Below are 21,761 nucleotides of genomic sequence, written 5' to 3' on the forward strand. Positions count from 1 at the left end.
ACGTCCTGAAACGAAGCAGACGGTGGAATAGACTGTCGAGGATGGCCTCGACTTCGGCTGGTGCAGAGAGTAAGAGCATGCACAATTTCTTCACACGGAATAATGGGGTGAGATCATATGATACGACATCGTCAAGAATCAATGATAGATGGCGGCCTGGCTTCCCAATCTCTAAACTGCCACATTCCCTTTTTGCGACGAAATGAGCGAGATCATGCACTAGATCATGCATCTTAAAGGTGATGACACCAACGTCATCGTCTTCTATACTTTCAAACAATGAGCAGCCTACTAGATGATTGAAGTAGTCTTTGCCGACATCTTCCACCACACTCCTTCTGTTGGGTCAGATGAGATTTTGGGCCATCCACAGCTTGATCAATTTATCTTTCTCTATCTTACAGTCTTTCAGGAATACAGAGCAATATGCAAAGCATCACTTCAAATGCGCAGGCAAATGGCAGTAGCTCAACCAGAGTGTCGGTGGAATGCCACTTTCAATGTCCATAAATCCCACATTTCACTCTCCAAGACCGATCGCCAATCTTGTTCTGTTCTCTTGAAGCGCAAGAGACACCCTACCATCTTCACTGCAAGAGGAACGCCTTTGCATTTCTTAAGAATTTCCCTACCGATCCCTTCCAGCTCCGGTTCCACTTCCGTTCCCCTTCCAACAAAAGCATTGGAATAGAACAAGGACAAAACTTGCTCTCCGATAAAGTATCCAAATCATACATGTAAGCAGAGTCCATTACCATTGCAGCTTTGAGGCAGCCAGTGGTGGCTAGAATTCTGCTTTCGTCTCCATTCCGAACATCATCCAACACTAGTAAAAACTGCGACCCGTCCAAACATCAATGAAGACTCCGCCGCATTGAGTCCAAGTTGGATGGATCGTTGCAGGACCAGTTTGAAGATTGTATGATCTTATAGGTGAGCTTGGTCACATCCAAATCATCTGACATACAGACCCAAATTGTTTTATCAAAGTGTCTCTTCACCCTCTCGTTGTTACAGATGAGCCATGAGAGCATTGTCTTGCCGATTCCCCGAATTCCAACTATAGAAATGAGAGGACAATCTTCACTAACCAACTTGCTTACTATACATTCTACATCTTGGTTCCTGCCGAAAATCTCCGGTTCGTAGGTAGTTAAGGGGACCACCAGAAATTCTTCCATCCCAGCCATTGGAATTTCTTTAAATTGGTACTTGTTCTTTTCATTGGCGAGCTGGTCTAGTTTTTCTTTAATTTCATTTACCATCTGTTGGATGTGATCACTTGATGCGGAAGAACGTGCTCTTTTGGTGGTGCAAATACCTGTAAGTGAAAACATGTTAATCAGATCCAATAACCATCAATCAAATGAAATGAATTCAAACATGATTGTTAATCTAGCAATACCATGTTTGTGGGCATTTGATATGAGAGAATCTATCCGCCATATATCGATCATGTCATCTACGTCGTGGGCCACATCTTGTAGCCATGATAGCCACTCTCTCACCGCCACTTCGCTTGCTTGTTTCATCTCTGCATCTTCGAGCACGGGTAGGATCGATGCAAATGTCACGGAAAGAGATTGGAGATTGTCGGCAGCACTGGCCAACCAGCTCACATTGTCTTGAATGATGGTGTCCAAGTTCTCCAAAGCAACGGTGATTAGTGCATGGGCCATGCTGCTAATGGGATGAAGAGGAGAGAACGTTGAGAAATAGATATACACACACCAAAGCTCTGCATCTCTATTTCAGTTGTGCCCATTTTTATAGGCGTTGGAAGAGCTTACAAGAGAAGCTTTTGAATTGTTCATGTATTACAGCTTACAAAAGAAGCATCTCAGCTGTCATGATTTTTTTTATTTTTTTTTTGTCTTTTTAATTTGGATCATTGGTCTAGATTCTTATGTGAGTTCTACACCATTTGCAAAATGATGATGACTCTTCAAGAATCCAAACTGTCCAATAATTTACACAACCATCTGAAAAATTGCACCAGGAAGATAATATTAGCAATGTGAGTTTTTCTCCTTTGAATTTGGACTACTGGTTATTTTACGTTTAACCATCTATTTGATTGCCATTAGTCGTATGGTTGGCATTGCTGGATCAGTGTGATTTTTAGATATATGCTCCATTGGAAATGGGACCCACATTTAATATCGTCTAGATAATGCAAAACTACTATAACCGTTCGATTTTTTAAATTTTAGTAAATACACGGTAAATAAACAATTATTACCTTTTTCACTGTTTTGAAAATACGCTGACATTTTTCTTTGAAAACTGGTCTAAAAGGATTCGTTTAAATTTATGAGCCTACCGTGATGTATATTACATATCGCCATCCATCCTTTTTATGAGAACATTTGAAGGGATGAGCCGAAAAATGATGCAAATCCAACACTCAAATGACTCACACTACAGAAAACAGTGGCCTCGAGAAGATTTTAAGTGTTGGTGTTCAGTTCTCTTTTTCACGTGGGGGTGATACACTTGAGCTTTGGATTTGCCTTTTTAAAAAAAATAATAATAATAATTTATACCTTAAATGTTGCTGGCACATATTTCACCGATAGACTCTTGAATAAGCAACATGCATCACAGTATTTTAATGTTAAAAAAGTAAACATGTTTAAATGAGCATTGGAACAATGAGAAAATAATAATTATTTACCTTTGAATTACCTTTGAATTTCCAGCTGTACTTTCCTTAGGGCGTGTTTGGGCGTTGGGATTGGAAGGGATTCGGTGGGATGGGATTCAAAAAGCATAATTACCCTGTTGCCATGGGATAAGAATAATTCCATGATTTGTTGGTAATCCGGTGGTACATTGAATGGATATACTAACCATCATTCAAAGTTATTAAGAATAACAATCATGTGTTATATCTAGACCGTTCATTTGTTTTGTAACCTCATTTTATGGCATGGGCCTAAAAATGAGGTAGATCCAAAACTTATATAGCCCCATTGAAGTTTTCAATGGTAAGTATTCAATCCCTGTTGCTTTCTATGGTGGGGTCCACCTGAGCTTTAGATTAACCTGATTTACCCGATGCAATTCCGTCGACAGCTTTTCCATCCTCCCCAAACATGGAGTGGAATTGGCACGGGACCGGATGCAATTCCCTCCCACCTAATCCTTTCTTATCCCAGTGCCCAAACACACCCTAAGGAAAGGAAAAGCCTTACACCATGAAACACGTGTCTTATCCACACTGTTCATCCCTTTAGCAAACTAATTTTAGGGTATTAGCCAAAAAAATTGAAGCAGATATAAAGCTCAAGTAGACTGCACCATAAGAAATAATGAGAATTGAGCTTTTACCATTAAAAACTTTTTAAGGGACCTAAAAGTTTTGTACTGTCAAAATGTTTTGGATCAAGATGATATTTTTGTTTTTCATTTATCTATGACTCTGTTACCTTATGAACAGGTTGGATGATAAGTAAATATCAATGTGAGCCCTAGGGAGAAAATTGATAACTTCTCATAGTTGACGACTTTACAATCATTTTTTCTTAAGGTGTGGCCCACTCAACTTTGGGATTGGCATATTTTTAGACCTATTCTCTAAAATGTGCCATTAAAAAGGTTGGATGGTATGGATAAGTCACATACATCACCATGGGATCCACAAGTTCAAATCATTAACAACATAATATTTTGGACCGGTTTTCGAGATGTAATTCAATGTTGGTGAATATAAAAAAGTTAATTATGACTAGCTTGACTTGTTTTAATGGCACATTTTAGGGTATGAGTCCAAAATTGAGGTAAATCCCAAGTTCGAGTGGGCCACACATTAAGAAACAATAATTATAAAGACATCAACAGTAGAAAGTTGATTTTTTCCTAGGGCCCAACATTGGTGTTTATTTGTCATCTAACATGTTTATAAGGTTACATATTCATAAATAAAAGGAAAACAAAAATATCAGTTTGTTCCAAAATTTCCAGGGCCTTAAAACATCTTTCAAAATCAAGAGCTCAATTCTCATTATTTCCTATGATGTGTTCCACTTGAGTTTTATATCTGCCTCATTTTTCGGCTAATACCCTAAAATGATCTGGCTAAAGGGATGAATGGTGTGGATAAGACATAAATATCATGGTGGGCCCCACACATATAACAATTTTTCCCTTGGATGAAGTGAGGTGCTGGAAATTAAAAAGGTAAATAATTATTACCCATTTACATTGAATTACCACGGTAATTAGAAAATCAAACAGCCCTTAAATGTATTTAGGTACGATTTGGAAAATCAAAGAGCTCCAGTAGTCAACGTACACAATTTTATTTGGAAAAAACCTCACGTCCAACCGGTTGGACTGTAAGTTTCGTCCACCAAGCTAATAGCTTCCAATAAGTCAAGAGTGTGTTAAATCTAAACTGTCCAGTATGTAGAATCACCATGAAGATTACTCTGTGTAAAAAATCAGCTCCATATATTTATTTTATGGGCCAAAATTATATTTTATTATTCAACAGCATCCATACATTATTTTCTAGTGTGTGGCCCATTTATCCATTGAATGGTAATTATTATCATATAATTTTATTAAAATTTAGGTACCAACCTATTTAACGGTATGGATTACTCAAAAAGACTATATATATAATAATATATCCACTGCACGGATATCAATTGACAGTGTGTAAGCTGTTGGATGTGAGCTATCCTTTTTTGTCGGTAGAATAATTAAATGATACCTGGTCCGCATCTTTGCACGGTGCATATGCGTTCACAAATCTCACAAATTGGTAGCATGATTTGGTAATCGAAGCCATTGATAATTGATTCGAACTGTGATTTTTCGTGGTTGAAACTCTTCTGCTTTTAAATATCACATATAGGAGTTTTCTTAGTTGAATCTAGATCTTTGTTGTATTTCTCTTTTCAACCGTTTATTTTTGTACCACTAATCAAAGCATTCATATTTTCCTATCAACAAAATCTTTGATATAACAGTCTATCAATGTTTGTATACAAGAGATCAATGGTCTGGATTGCATGATTATATGCACGACTTCTCATAAAATCGATGTATGTGTGGAAAGATAAGTGCCATGTATCATATAATTCCTCTTCGGGAAAGAATCTTCCTGTTGATGAGGATTGAGGATAATGGTTCGACGGAAACGGATTGGCTACTCCCCCTGACACCAGCTCGTGGCTGGTGGTCGGTGATCTGTGGGCCCTACCCTGATGTATGTGTTTCATCCATTCCGTTCATCCATTTTTACAGATCATTATATTGCTTGATCCCAAAAATTAGAGGGATATAAATCTTAGGTGGCCACACCACATGAAAACAATAGTGATTGGATATCAACCATTAAAATCCTCCTAAGGCCTACTATACTGTTTATTTGACATCCAATCTGTTTATTAGGTCATACAGGCGTAGATGAAGAGAAGAAACAAATATCAGCTTAATCCAAAACTTTTATGGCCTCCGAAATGTTTTTAATGGTCGACCCTCATTCAGCACTGTTTCCTATAATGTGGTCCATTTGAGATTTGGATATACCTCATTTTTGTACCCATACTGTAAAATGATCTGTAAAAACAGATGGATGGAATGGATGAAACATATACATCATGGTGGGGCCCAGGTATCACCGACCACCAGCCATTGGCTGGTGTCAGGGGGAGTAGCCAATCCGTTCCCTGGTTTGACCAAACGGCTTGATTATTGTCATAGTTCACCACCATTTGACAATGGTGGGCCACCTAACTTGTGGGTCACTTGTGGATGGATCATATCTCTAAAATCAAGGATCAAGAAATCTTAACTGTCCAATCGATCAATATTTAATGGTTGGTTAAAAGTAAAATATTGGGCAATCCAAATTCAAATGGAAAAAAAAAAAAAACCAAACAACTCTGTTAGTGTCTTTTTCTTGCACTTCATATCCAGATGGGTAAGAAATTGGAGGGAGGAGATTTGAACAAGCTGGATTGCTTTCCAACTAAGGAATATGGGGATTTCAAGTGTTGAAAAAATATCGGACTGGGCTGGGTTACCCGGCTTTTGGATGACTAAGTCCAAGTCCGGCGTGAATGAAAAACAGGCTGAAAGTATAAGCCTGAACCGGGTACTTGGCCCCAGTCTAAGCCCGGCCTGAGGTGGGCCAAGCTAGGTCTGGTCTAAAATGTCCATAAGTAGGCCCCATACATATGCACATGTGGATGAGGAAAGCTGAGATGTTAACTCTCTTCCTATCTCTCTCTCTTCTCACTTTTTTCTCTTTTCAAGGGGGCTAGATTTTAAAAGGCGCTCTTTATCCCTTTGGCATGGTATTTATTTATAAAGAAGAGATAGGGTTTTAGAGAAAGATACCACTATGTTGCTCCACCACTCTAATTGGTATTAGCCTATATATACTATATCTGAAGTCTGTAATCTTGCATAACTATGTATTCAAAATTTCCTAATCCTTTCACTCATTGTGGTCATCTACCTGTAATCCAATACGCATACAAAAACAAGTCGTAGACCCACAAGATCTTAACTCAAAATTATCATCAAGTACGACTAAAACCTTTTAATGGTTAAAACAAAATTAATATGATATTTGCATTTAGAACCTTTCAAGTGTTGGTGTCAATGAAAAATCGCTTGATTGATGGTTCAATTTGCGAGATCACATCCGTAATAATATTCCTAATTAATAAGCTGATCACTTGTTGGATCATATAAACCTTAACCATATTCTAATTCATAGGCACAACAACACCCACATATGAATCAAGTAAGCTAAAGCACATTAAATTATACATTTGATCTACTCATATGTCATTGGGTCTCAAGATTAGTCAAAGCAAGTACCTATAATCTAAATTAGGTACATTGAGTCATCAAATATAAAGACTAAAGATGGTCTTTTGATGTAAGTATCTAACGGGTCTGATAATAATATTATATATCCGTAGATACTAATACTTTTATACAAGGTAGGGTAAATGCTCCCCCTGCACTATTTAGGCATCCCGCTGATCAAAGGCAGAATGTGTATGGCTCACTTTCTTCCCCTAATCCAGAAAATTGAGCATAAAGTTGCAGGATGGAAGATGAAACTTCTCAACCAAGCAGCTAAACTGGTCCTCATCAAGCATGTGCTATCTAGCTTCTCTATGCACTTGCTTTCAACGGCTAATATCCCTAGGAAAGCTTTCCACATGATTGAGAGAGCCTTCTCTCATTTCTTCCGGGGATGTTATGAAGGAAGACAGAAGTGGCATTGGGTGAAATGGGTGGATATGTGCTTTCCAGTTATAGAGGGTGGTCTTGGAATCAGGAGGGTTGTCCATCTCATGCAATCGTTCTGCTGTAAGATGGCTTGGAAACTCATGGAAGGGAAATCACTTTGGGCCACTTTCTTTGGAGCTAAATATCTTCCCAAGTTCCTTAATAGAAATGGTGAGATCAAGCTAGAGGGATCGGACCTTTGGAAAGATATACAATGCCTCATGATTCCCGTTATTCATAACTCGAGATAGCTGATCGGTGAGGAAAACACTTGCTTTTGGTCCCAGAACTGGACCAGTGGTGGTCTACTATTGGGAGCTTCATTTCACCCTTTATCAGAGCTTGAGAAGACTGCCCAGATTAAAGATTTCTGGACTCCCTCTGGAACCTGGAACCGGGAGTTGATTGATAATTTTGTCACTCCCCTTGCTGTCCAAGCTATCATCAATAGTGGTATTTCTCCTTCTCACAGAAAAGATCGCTTCATCCGGACATTGTCCCCGTCAGGTAAAGTTTCCTTCAGATCTGCCTGGAACCTTATGTGAAATCGCCGCCCGAAACAGCATTGGCCTATGTGGGTTTGGAACAAATTCGTCCCTCCTAAGATAGCAATCTTTCTTTGGAAAGTAATGCATGATGTAGTCCCAGTGGACTCGGTCATCCAAAGAATTGGAATCAGTTTGGCGTCCAGGTGCTCCTGCTGTGTTGAAGTTCACACAGCTGGCCCCTCTCTCGCCTCCCCAAATTTAGAAGACTTGGACCATCTGTTCTCTCATGGCTCCATTGCGTCAAAGGTCTAGGATCATTTTGCTGGCCTATTCCATGTCCCGCGTGTCCTCAATCAGACAGCGCATAGTCAGATTCTTCAATGGGCATCGATTTTGACTAGATTTTCCAAAGCTCAACTCCTTCGTGGCCTGACCCCTTCTTTCATTATCTGGGAGATTTGGTTAAGCAGAAATGCCGCCAGATTTGAAAATATTAGGCCATCCTCTCCTAATATCATTTTTAGAGTCTCTAAATGGCTGGCTAAGATAGGATCCAATCTCCCTGACCATAACAGGAACTCTGCCCGTGAAGCTGCCATCTTATAGTATTTTGGTATTGACAGCTTCTCCGCCCTTAGTTAGTCCTCAACCTTCCAAGTTTTTTGGAATAGGCCAAGTAGGGGATGGCTGAAACTGAATGTTGATGGGTTTGTTGGAGGTAACCCGGGGGAAGGTGGTGGCGGAGGTATTTGCAGGGACGATCATGGGTCGCTGATCTACGCTTTCCACGACAAATACGGCCCACCGTTGGGATTAGAAGGGATTTGGTGGGATGGGATTCAAAAAACATAATTATTACTCATGGTAGGGATTGTCCTATGTTCCCATGGGATAAGATTAATGCCCTGCTTTGTTGATAAAACGGTGGTACATTGAATGGATATACCCACCATCATTTGAAATTACTGAGAATAACACACGTGTTATATCCAATCTGTTCATTTGTTTTGTAACCTCATTTTATGGCATGGGCCTAAAAATGAGGTAGATCCAAAACTTATGTGGCCCCAAAGAAGTTTTCAACGGTAAGTATTCAATCCCTGTTGCTTTCTATGGTGGGGTCCACTTGAGCATTAGATTTACCTGATTTTTTGGCCCATGCTCTAAAATAATCTCGATAAATGGGTGGACGGTGTGGATATAGCCCACACATCATGGTGGGACCTACAACAACTTGCTAACATTGAGTGAAATTGGCACGACACCCAATGCAATTCTATTTAATGTAATTCCAAGCTTTTCTTCCCAAACATGGAGTGGAATTGGCACGGGATCAGATGAATCTCATCCCACCTAATCCCTTCTAATCCCACTACCCAAACAGACCGTTAGAGACTTTCTGCGAGGCACACAACCTGAACTTATTTCAACCGAAAAATTGCACTAGGAAGATAATATTAGCCGTGTGATTTTATGTTTTTTTCCTTTGAAATCGGACTACTGGCTAGTCAAGGTTTAAATTCATTTGATAGCTATTAGTTGGATTGTTGGCATTGCTTGAGAGTGATTCAGTGTGATATTAGAAATATGCTCCATTGGAAAGGGGGCCCACATTAATATGGTCTAAATGGTGCAAAGCTAACGTTGGAAACTCCTCGCTAGTCAACATGTAGTATTTTATTAGGAGAAAAGCTCACGTCCAATCCGCTGGACGATAAGTTTCCGTCTACTAAGATAATAGCTTCCAATATGTCATGTGTGTGTGAAATCTAAACTGTCCAGTAGGTTGGCTCATGATCATGATTACTCTGTTGAAAAATCAGTCCCATATACTAATTTACTGGGCGATGATTGTATCTTATTATTTACAAGCGTCCAGACATTATTTTCCATGTTGTGGCCCACCTAAGTCAATGAATTAGAATAGATCATTTAAAATAGTGGGACCAACCTATTTGACGGCATGGATTTCTCAAATATACAGTAGGTCATAAGATATCCAGTGGACGGATAGAAACTTTCCGTGAAACCTGTTAGATGTGAGCTTTCCTGCTTTATCGGGAGAAATTTACGACTGTAGTCCCCACCTTTTATCCAGTGGTTTTTTACGAAACAATACAAACTTAACATACGCACTTAGACCTCCTCGTACGGCCACCGAATTTGAGGACGAAAATACCCCTGCCTTCCTCTGGCTGGCGTGCAGAGACGAGCGTTGACAGACGGTCCGGCGATGGGGAACTCAGGTGGGGCCCACTCTGATGTTTGTGAGAAATCTTCCCCATCTAAGTTCATTCATAGGGCCACAAAGACCTGGATGAAGAGAAAAACAAATTTCATAATGATCCAAAACTTCTGTAACCCCTAAAAGGGTTTCAATGGTAGACGTTCAATTACCCACTGCCATTTACAGTGTGGTCCACTTGATAGCTAGATCTGTCTTATTTTTCATCTCAAGCCTTAATACGAGTTCGCCAAATAGATGGACGGTTTGGATGTAACACATACCTCATAATGGGACCCACAAAAATCGGTGGGGATCACAACATGGAAGAAAGAAAAAAAAAAAAAAAAAAAAAAAAAAGAACCAGCGAGTTGGTCACAGCTGGGCCTATGGCTACGGATTATAACCGTAGCCATAACTGTAATGCTATCCACTTTGTTCTCTTTTGTTTTTATTTTTTTTATTATTTTTTCTTTTTACATGGAGAACTTTTTTCCCCTTACATTTTTCTCTAATACATAATTATGTAAATATGTATATATAAGTATATAAAAATATTTTTCTATCTTTTAATTTATTTCTTTATTTATTTATTTAACAAGCATATCTCCTAAACTAAAATGATTTACTTAACTTACCACATATGATTTTGGGGTAGGAGAAGCTAATTTAGCCAGCCAACCAACTTAGTTATTTTCTAATATTCCATCGGATTGGAAAACCTCTTTTGACTCTTCTTTTCAACTATAAACGATGGAATTCTCCATTGCGATATATAAAAAACGATCGCTTCGAGAAAACATTGAGTGGGGCAAATTAGAAAATTGATCGAGGGAAACATAAAATTTAGCAGGAGAAACATGAACGCACACCCCCACACACTCACACTAATGGAATTTCACCACTTACGGATACTCGAACGCTTGATCAGGTGTTGAAACTCCTAAGAGTCTACCACCCAAGCGGGGGAAACTAGAAAAACAGCGGGATAAACTAAAAAAACAGCTGGGCAAATTAAAATATGAGCGGGGCAAACTAAAAAAACAGCGGAACAAACTGAATTATGAGTGGGGCAAACTAGAAAAACAGCGAGGCAAACTAAAAAAACAGCCGGGCAAACTAAAATATGAGCGGGGCAAACTAAAAAAATAGCGGAGCAAACTGAATTATAAGCAGGGCAAACTAGAAAAACAGCGGGGCAAACTGAATTACGAGCGGGTAAACTGAATTACGAGCGGGGCAAACTAGAAAAACAGCGAGGCAAACTGAATTATGATCGCGGGGTAAACTAGAAAAACAGCGGGGCAAACTGAAATATGAGCGGGGTAAACTAGAAAAACAGCGGGGTAAACTGAATTATGAGGAGGGCAAACTAGAAAAATAGCGGGGCAAACTGAAATATGAGCGGGGCAAACTAGAAAAACAACGAGGCAAACTAAAAAAACAGTGGGGCAAACTGAAATATGAACGGGGCAAACTAGAAAAATAGCAGGGCAAACTGAATTATGAGCGGGGCAAACTAGAAAAACAGTAGGGCAAACTGTATTATGAGCGGGGCAAATTAAAAAAACAGCGGGGTAAACTGAATTATGAGCGGGGCAAACTAGAAAAACAGTGGGGCAAACTAGAAAAATAGAAGGGCAAATTGCATTATGAGTGGGGCGAACTAGAAAAATAGCAGGCCAAACTGAAAAACAGCGGGGCAAACTACATCAACGGAAGGAGCATCGGTTTCTTCCAAAGCACAAGAGGTCTCCGTCAGGGCGACCCTCTCTCTCCGTCCATTTTCATTCTTGCGACTAAGGCTTTCAGTAGAGGCGTCGCATCTCTGTTTGCATCAGGGAGTTGTCAACCTTTCCACCACCCCAATCATTGCCCTATCATTACGCATCTTTTTTTTTTGCTGATGATGCAATTGTTTTCCTTAATGGCAGGATAGCTAACGTGAAAATCCTTCATAGCTTCATTCGCGACTATGAAAGCTTTTTAGGCCAGAGGGTCAATGCAGCCAAAACTACCTTCATTGCTCCAAAGAAAATATCTAGAAGAAAAGCTCAATGTCTTACTTACATATCAGGCTTCTCCCAAGGCTTCTTCACCATGTCGTATCTGAGCATTCCCCTCGCCAAGGGTAAAATCAAGAGGCCGATGCTACAACAACTGGTTCAGAAGATTACTACCAAGATTGATGGATGGAAAGTTAAACTCCTCAATCCAGCTACCAGATTGGTATTGATTAGACACGTTCTTTCAAGTATTCCTATTCACATCCTGTCGGCAATGAACATTCCGAAAGCAGTTGTCAGATCTATCGACCGCGCGTTTGCAAATTTTTTTTGGGAGCTTCTGAGCAAGGAAACAAGAGACACTGGATCAGTTGGGAAAAAATCTGTATACCATTCCATGAAGGCGGTCTGGGTATTCAAAAATTTGGGGACGTTATACGTGCTCTCCGAGTCAAAACAGTGGGTCTGGGTATTCAAAAATTTGGGGACATTATGCGTGCTCTCCGAGTCAAAACAGTGGGTCTGGGTATTCAAAAATTTTAGTTTGCCCCGCTCATAATTCAGTTCGTCCCGCTGTTTTTCTAGTTTGCCCCGCTCATACTTAAGTTTGCCCCACTCATATTTTAGTTTGCCCCGCTGTTTTTTTAGTTTGCCCCGCTCATATTTCAATTTGCCTTGCTGTTTTTCAAGTTTGCCCCGCTCATAATTCAGTTTGCTCCACTGTTTTTCTAGTTTGCCCCGCTCATACTTAAGTTTGCCCCGCTCATATTTCAGTTTGTCCTGTTGTTTTCTAGTTTGTCCTGCTCATATTTCAGTTTGCCCCGCTGTTTTTCTAGTTTGCCCCACTCATATTTCAGTTTTTCCCGCTGTTTTTCTAGTTTACCCCGCTCATATTTCAGTTTGCCCCGCTCGGGTGGTAGACTCTTAGGAGTTTCAACATCCGGTCAAGCGTTCGAGTATCCGTAGGTGGTGAAATTCCACTAGTGTGAGTGTGTGGGGGTGTGTGTTCATGTTTCCCCTGCTAAATTTCATATTTTCCTCGATCAATTTTCTAATTTTCCCCACTCAATGTTTTCTCAAAGCGATTGTTTTTTATATATCGCAATGGAGAATTCCATTGTTTATAGTTGAAAGGAAGAGTCAAAAGAGGTTTTCCAATCCGATGGAATATTGGAAAATAACTAGGTTGGTTGGCTAAATTAGCTTCTCCTCGCAATTCGGATGCTCTACATAGTAAAAAGGGCCTTTAATGACATGTGAAGGGATACCTACATGTGAATAGCCTACACTGTTGGATAGGGCCCGTATCTCCGGACATTTTCCATTTCCATTTATGAAAAATAAACCTTATTTATTTTGATTTAACGTTTGTCATGAAGAAAAGGTCACCGAACTCGTTAGCATTTTTTTTCCTCATGAGCTTTGTTAATTTTTCAACAAGGGTATTTACATGAATTGGTGGGGCTTGAACACAATTTGCCAAAAACCTCTTTTAGAGGTTGTTTGACTCTAACTAAGTTACTCAAATAGGGAGTTTTGAAACTCAATTGAGCCATATGCAAACTAAATTGTCTAAAAGTTATGCAACTTGCTTGTAACTTAGGGTTATATGAATTCCCTATAATCCAAAGGGATGCAGATTGCCCACAACATGAAAATAAGCAGGGCGAACATGAAAATGAGTAGGGCAAGCATAAAAAAGAGCGGGGCAAACATGAAAAAGAGCGAGCCAAGCATGAAAAAGATCGGGGCAAACATGAAAATGAGCGGGGCAAATATGAAAATAAGCGGGGCAAACATGAAAAAGAGCGGGGCAAATATGAAAAAGAGAGGGGCAAACATGAAAATGAACGGGGCAAGCATGAAAATGAACGGGGCAAGCATGAAAATGAGTGTGGTCCATTTGAACATTAGATACATTTAGATTTATCGGCTCAAGCCATGAAATTATCTGTTAAGTTTGCCCCGCTGATTGTCTAGTTTGCCCCGCTCAATTTCATGTTTGCCCCACCGATTTTCTAGTTTGCCCCGCTGATTTTCTAGTTTGCCCCGCTGATTTTTTAGTTTACCCCGCTGATTTTCTAGTTTACCCCGCTGATTTTCTAGTTTCCCCCCGCTCAATTTTCTAGTTTCCCCCGCTCAATTTCATGTTTGCCTCGTTGATTTTCTATTTTGACTCGCTGATTTTCTAGTTTGCCCCGCTGATTTTCTAATTTCCCCCGCTCAATTTCATGTAAAAGTAGGCGAGTTCAACCCGACCGACTCGTGATGACTCGACATTAGGTTGGGCTCGGGCAAGATTATCAGGTTCGATTTCAAGCTTGGGCTATATAAACACCAACCCGATAAAACTTAGGTTGGGCTTGGGTTGAGGTCTCGAGTTTAACCCAACTGAACCCGATCAATATATTAGTTACTTACTTATAAATTATAATTGAGTGTGGATTGTTTGTGCAGAAGGTACACTAGTGATGTCGGGTCTCATTCGTCCACGTCATTTCCAAGGACTCACGCTAACAAGATATGCCAGATTTCTCTCTCCTAAATAGATTGCGTGCTATGCTACATGACTTTTTAAAGGAGTAGTCCTATATTTTAGCTTGGTTTTTTTTTAAAAAAATGAAGTTCTTTATGATGAATAATCACGTATATAATTAATAAAATCATAGATACAAAAAATAAGTCCTATATTGAAATATAATAAACTAATGTTATAACGAAAATATTAGCACGTATACACCCGACCAACCCAATCAACCCGTCGAACCCTCTTGGGTTTGGCTTGGGTTGAGAATTCCCAACCCAAGATTGGGTTAGGTTGGGTCAAGGTTTAGGTATAGGAACTTTGGGTTGGGTTTGGGTTGAGCACCAACCCGAACCAACCCACCTGACTTTCAACCCGATCCAACCCGACCGCGAAGTGATTGAAATTGACCATGAACTAAATAAAATAGATTTTCGACCATCGACCCGATGGAATCTTGGAAAATAACTAGGTTGGTTGGCTAGCTTCTCCTACCCCAAAATCATATGTGGTAAGTTAAGTAAATCATTCTAGTTTAGGAGATATGCTTGTTAAATAAATAGACAAAGAAATGAATTAAAAGATAGAAAAACATTTTTATATACTTATATATACATATTTACATAATTATGTATTATAGAAAAATGTAAGGGGGAAAATTTTCTCCATGTAAAAAATAAAAAAAAAAAAATAAAAAGAGAAAAATGTGCATAGCACTAGAGTTAGCGATAGGTCAAGCTCTGACCCGGTCAACCGGGTCCCAGCCCGGTCGACCTCAACTCGCTGGCTGAGTTTTTTTTTTTATTATTATTCTTTGACTCGGTCGACCGGGTCCTAACCCGGTTGACCCCCACTCGCTGGCTTCGTTTTTGTTTTTTTCTCCTCCTTTTGTTGTAATCCCCATCAATTTTTGTGGGTCTCATTATGAGGTATGTGTTATATCCAAACCGTCCATCTATCTGGCGAACTCGTATTAAGGCTTGAGGTGAAAAATAAGATAGATGTAGCTATCAAGTGGACCACACTGTAAAAGACATGGGGAATTGAAACCCTACCATTGAAACCCTTTTAGGGGTTATAGAAGTTTTGGATCATTATGAAATTTGTTTTTCCTCTTCATCCAGGTCTTTGTGACCCTATGAATGAACTTATACGGGGAGGTTTCTCACAAACATCACAGTGGGCCCCAACTTAGATGGGGTAAGATTTCTAATGGTTGATGCTCATTCAACACTGTTTCGTGTAATGTGGTACACTTAAGATTTGGATATACCTCATTTTTTGTCTCATACCATAAAATGATCAGGAAAAATATATGGACGGCATGGATGAAAAGCATAAATCATGGTGGGGCCCACAGACCAGGACGATCCGCCATTGGCGGTTGGCAGGCGGAGTAGCCAATCTGTTTCCGTGAAAAGAAGGGGTATTTTCGTCCTGCAATTTATCGTCCGTACGAGGAGGTCTAAGTGAGTATGTTAAGTTTGTATTATTTCGAGAATATCCAATGGATAAAAGGTGGGGTCCACAGTCGTAGATTTCTCTTTTATCCGTTGAGGAATTAAATGATACCTGGCCCGCATATTTGTACGGTACACATGCTTCTCATATCTCACAAGTTGGAATGATTTTTTGGTAATCCAAGCCATTGGTCTATTGATTTTAGCTGTGGATATTGCTTGAATCAAAATTCTTCACGTTTGAAAGATTCAGACTATCAATATTAAGGCCTTTTTCATTTGAATCTAGATGCTTTCTAGATCCTTGTTGCATTTCTCTTTTCAAGCGTTTATTTGTGGACCACTAATCAAAACCTTATGATTTTCCTATCAATAAAATATTTATTATAGCAGTCTATCCATGATTTTATACAACAGATCAATGGTCTAGATTGCATGATTATAGGCACGAATTGTCATAAAATCGATGTACACTGTGGAAATATGAATGCGATGAATCATATAAATATAATTCCTCTTGGCTGAAAGGCATCTTTCTCTTGGTGAGGGGAATGGTTTGACCAACGACTAGATTCCTATGATAGTTCACCACCATTTGACCACCACATGCAACTGGGCTGGGGTACGTTTTAGATGGAGTATATCTCTAAAATCACTGATCAAGAGAAAAAAAAAAAAACAGAGGAAAAAAGATGGGCACTATCATCTGTCAGTGTCTTGTTCTCGGGCTTCATCTCCAGATGGATCAGAGATTTGGACGATCTGGATTGCTTTGCAACTAAGCCATGTGTACGGTCAAAGTCTCCTCTGTTTTTAAAACGGTGGTGAACTATCACAGACTCTATCGGTTTGCCCAAAATGACGTTGGGTGTTACAACTACCGACGGAGTTGTTCCCCCGTGAACTTTGATACTCTGGCAGAGCGTGATGGACGATGCGCTGGCACTTGACAAAACAATTACTTAGAAATTGATGGACGCGGATTTCGGAAGTTCCTGCGCAAGGATGCAAAATTACAAAATTATCCCATTTTATTTAAAAATTTGATAAGGGATAGCAACGTCCACCATTGAATTTTTCTGGGCTCAATATGATGTTTATGCACAATCCAACCCGTTCAAAAGGTGACTCCCACTAGAAAGAAGGGGAAAGCACAAAGATCAGACTGATCAAAATCTTATGTGGGCCCCACTATATAAGGTTCCAACCATGGCCGCACAACCACTACTGTTTCTTATGTTGCGGCTCACTTGAATCTTGGATTTGGTTGATTTTTGTGCTGTAATTGTAACATGACGTGGAGAAACTGATGGACAGAGTGGATTTTACACGGACATTTCTGCGGGTCCCACGGAGCTTTGTTGGACGGTGTAGATTGATGCATCAAGCCTCTCTTAAGCATTCAAAGAATCCTTGACTCGCAACCCTCTGTCTCTCATCTCTCTCCTCGTTTCTTCGGCGATCATCGCTTTCCCTCTCAGTTTCCTGCGATCTGATCCCTCTCTCTCTCTCAGTTTCCTGAAGTATCTCTGTCTATCTCTCTCTCAATTTTCGTGGCATCTCATATCCCATATCTCTTTCTCTAGATTTCCTACCATCTCATCTCTCATCTCTCTCATTTCTTCGATCATCATTCTCTCCCTCTCAATTTCCTGCAACTCTCGCTCTAAATTTCCTGTAATCTTATCTCTCTCTCTCTCTCTCTCTCTCTCTCTCTCTCTCTCCTCATTTCCTGCAATCATACCTCTCTCTCTAGCTCTCATCTCTATCTCTCACCATTTCTTCCATCATCGAACTCTCCCTCTCAATTTCCTGAGATCTGATCACTCTCTCACTCTCAATTTCCTACAATCTGATCTCTCTCTCTCTCTCTCTCTCTCTCTCTCTCTCTCTCTCTCTCTCTCTCTCTCTCTGCTTTATCTGGGGTTTCAAAGCTGTGTCTCTGTCTCTGCTTCATCTGGGGTTTCAAAGCTCTCTCTCTGTCTCTGCTTTATCTGGGGTTTCAAAGTTTTCTCTCTATCTCTGCTTTATCAGGGGTTTCAAAGCTCTCTCTCTCTCTCTCTCTCTCTCTCTCTCTCTCTCTCTCTCTCTCTCTCTCTCTCTCTGTGTGTGCGTGTTCTGAAACAATGGCAGATTCGCTTGTTTCGATGGTTATGAAGAAAATTCGAGATGCACTTGTTTCAAATGTTATGAAGAAACTCGGGGAAGAGGTTGATTCGGTTGGTGGCGCCCAAGCAGAACTTGAAAAGATATCTTCTACGTTCGAATCCATTCAAGCACTTCTTAATGATGCAGAAATTATCCAATTTCACAACGAAAGCATGCAACTTTGGTTAAAAAAGCTCAAAGACGTGGCTTACGATGTGGAGGACTTGCTAGATGAGATGATTCAATGGCCAGAACCTGAATCAGAGACAAACGATGGTGACGATCGGCAGCGCATGGAAAACCAGGCATGTAGGTGGTTATTTTCACTCTTTACATGTTGCGGTCTAGAAGATTGGATCAGGTTGGCCCATGAATCATGGACCGACGGTGATGATACTGATAATCGCAGCATTGGAGATAAGGTTCGGACGTTTTTTCCCACAATTTCCAACAAAATTGCATCACAGCAAAATTTTGCGCAACGGATAAAAGAAGTAAGTGCGAAGCTGGATCAGATTGCAGCTGACAAAAGTAAGTTCAGTTTTAAGGAGATTCACAGTTTCCGTGGAGGTAGTCATCCTGACAAGGCCGAGTTTCAAACTAGTTCGCTCGTAGATGAATCGAAGATGCTCGGGAGAGACAGAGACAAAGATATAATAATAAGCAAGTTGGTCAGCGGGAGCAGTTCTGAGGAGGGAGGGATTCATGTCATTTCGATAGTAGGCGTTGGCGGGTTGGGCAAGACGACTCTTGCTCAATTGATCCACAATGATAAAAGGGTGAGGAGCCATTTCAATGTGTTTCCATGGGTTTGTGTTTCTGATGATTTTAATGTCATAAATCTTACAAAAGCAATTATAGAAGCAGCCGTAGGGACAAGTCCACCGGATTCTCAGCTAGACTCATTGCAAAAGCAGCTTATCCAAACATTACAGGGCAAGCTATTCTTGATTGTGCTTGATGATGTGTGGAACGATGATAGTGACAGGTGGGAGAAATTAATGCTTTCCTTGCAAAGAGGTGCTCCTGGAAGTAAAATTTTGGTCACCACTCGCAGCGAGAAGGTTGCAAATACATGCATGCCGTCTGCCTACATGCATGAATTGAAAGGTTTATCCTATGATGATAGCTGGTTACTGTTCAGAACCAGAGCTTTCGCTGGGAGGAAAGTGGAAGATTGCCGGGCGTTGGAAAAGATCGGAAGAGAGATAGTGAAGAAGTGTAAAGGAGTGCCTCTTTCGTTAAAGGTAATTGGAAGCGTCATGCGTTCCAAGATGACCACACAAGATTGGAAGGACATCTTAGAAAGCCAAACATGGGAAATACGAGACATCGCGAAAGGTATCTTACCGGCTTTGTTGCTGAGCTATTATAATTTGCCTGTCCATTTGAAGCAGTGTTTTGCATATTGCTCGGTATTTCCGAAAGATCATGAGATGGAGAAGGGTACATTGGTCAAGTTGTGGTTAGCTCAGGGTTTCATCAAGCCCGATGGAAAAAGAGAGATGGAAGCAATTGGAGGAGAGTACTTTGACGATCTACTGGCGCAGTCTTTGTTTCAAAAAGTGGTGCTTCCATATGAAGTACAAGGCAGATGTACAATACATGATCTCCTTCACGATCTCGTCCAATTCATTACAAAGAATGAATGTTGCATCTTTGAGAATGGAAACACCAGCTCTGTACTTACAGTCCGTCATTCATCATTTATTGCCACCAGGGAAACCTTACACATTCCTGCTCCTCTATGTCATGCAAAAAAATTGCGAACACTCCTCCAGACCGGACATTCAGAAATTGATACCATCCCTGATCATTTTTTCCAATGCGGCAGGTCCCTTAGGGCATTTGATTTCCGTATTAAAGAATTGCCAAGCTCAATTGGGTTGCTGAAGCATTTACGCTATCTTGACTTGTCTTCTTCAGATATTGTTGAGTTGCCGGAATCAGTGAGTAGTCTCAGCAATATGCAGACCTTGAAGTTGAATTCTTGCAAAGAACTACAGAGACTGCCAAGTGGGATGAGTGCAATGGTCCGCTTGAGACATCTAGAAATTGAAGACACACCCGAACTAAAGCACTTACCGGAAGGGTTGGGGAGAATAAGTTCCCTTCGAACGTTGAGTAGGTTTATCGTGGGAGGCGATGGAGGATGTAAGATTGGAGAGCTGAAGCGACTTGACTCTCTCCAAGGAAAGCTACCAATAGAACACTTGGAGAGAGTGGCGAGCGTGGATGAGGCTAAGGAAGCACAACTGGAGAACAAGTTACAACTTCGCGTATTGTCTCTAAATATGTCACCAGATGATGCTCTTGAAATGTCAGGAAATGGTGAGGTGGAGAGGATGGAAAATGTAGTTGAAGCCCTCCGGCCGTCCCTTGCAAACCTAGAAGAGCTGGAAATTAGGGGATACATTGGTTCCAAGTTCCCAACCTGGATAGGAGATTCATCTTTCTCAAATTTATTCAGCTTGAGATTAATAGATTGCAATAAGTGTACACAGTTGCCTGGGCTAGGGAGACTACCTTCGCTTAAATACCTTGAAATAAAGGCAGGTCTTGTAAAACGGGTGGGAAGTGAGTTTTACGGGAATAGCAGTGGTGGGGACATAAACGGGGTGGCATTCCCGAAGCTGGAAGAGCTCGTGTTCAGTTACATGTATGAATTGGAGGAGTGGGAGTTGAGATTAGAAGACAGAGAGATAATGCCGTCTCTACACTCATTAAGAATTTACGACTGCTGGAAATTGAAGGCACAGCTGACACACCTCTCGAAAAGTCTAACGTCCCTCGACATCTCGGGATGTGGCGAGATTTTGTGGCCATTACCGAACCTCCCAAGCCTCAAGATGTTTCAGATCATTAATTTAGAGAACACAACATGTCTCCCCTACGGATGGAAACAATTGGAGTCACTAGAGACTCTTACCATCGCGTATTGCTCTAAATTGAGGTCTCTTCCTGATGATTTGGGACAGCTCAAGTCTCTTAGGAGTCTCCAGATCTACTACTGCCCCGAGTTGCAGTCATTGCCTCAAGGGTTGTGGGGCCTTACCTGTCTCCAAGATTTAAGCATCTCTGGCAATCCAATGCTGGCGGATAAATGCACAAGGAAGTATCGGAGCAAATCGTCACACATCTCAAACATCTGGATTGACTACCTCAGAATCGAATGAGGCACTGAAGATGAGATGATCCATCAAGTGGACAAGTTCCAACCAGGTACTCTCTCTCTTTCTTAGATACAGAGTATATAGATATACATTTGATGACCACCAACTGAAGAGTTTGGATAATTCATCCAGATGATCCCCCGATCCAAGGACATAGGTTGATCCCTAACTGTGGGTCCCACAGTGATGTATGTCCCTTACATCCACACCGTCCATCCATCTTGAAAGCTCATTTTAGGACATGTTCCCAAAAAATGAAAAATGAAGCAGATCTAAATTTTAGGTGGATCATACCACGGAAAAAAAAAAGTCAAAAAAAGAGTTATCATTGATTTCCCATCATTAAAGACATCATGGGGCCACAGGAATGTTTATTTGTCATCCAACCTGTTGAGAAGGTCACAAGGACATGGATGAAGAGACTACACAAATATTAGATTCATCCAAAACTTTTGTGGCCGGGAGAGATTTTTAA

At 40.5% G+C, this 21,761-nt stretch overlaps 2 protein-coding genes across 2 annotated transcripts in view; both read left to right on the plus strand.

Moving 5' to 3' along the window:
* LOC131227217 (putative disease resistance protein RGA3) overlaps positions 1-20,911 on the plus strand; it is a 69,195-nt gene extending 48,284 nt beyond the window's left edge. The window contains exon 2 of the mRNA XM_058222974.1: positions 19,948-20,911. The gene's annotated coding sequence lies outside the window, so the exon portion shown is untranslated. The remainder of the gene's footprint in view (positions 1-19,947) is intronic.
* Positions 18,092-21,289, plus strand: LOC131228066 (putative disease resistance protein RGA3). Its single transcript, XM_058223893.1, has one exon. The coding sequence runs from the start codon at positions 18,092-18,094 to the stop codon at positions 21,287-21,289; it is 3,198 nt and encodes a 1,065-aa protein (XP_058079876.1).
* Positions 21,290-21,761: the final 472 nt, after the last annotated feature.

This window comes from Magnolia sinica, chromosome 15 (assembly GCF_029962835.1).
Source record: "Magnolia sinica isolate HGM2019 chromosome 15, MsV1, whole genome shotgun sequence".
NCBI classification, from domain to species: domain Eukaryota; kingdom Viridiplantae; phylum Streptophyta; class Magnoliopsida; order Magnoliales; family Magnoliaceae; genus Magnolia; species Magnolia sinica.

Excerpts from the sequence above, each read along its gene's own strand:
- LOC131228066 (XM_058223893.1), top strand. The coding sequence starts at position 18,092 with ATGGCAGATTCGCTTGTTTCGATGGTTATGAAGAAAATTCGAGATGCA.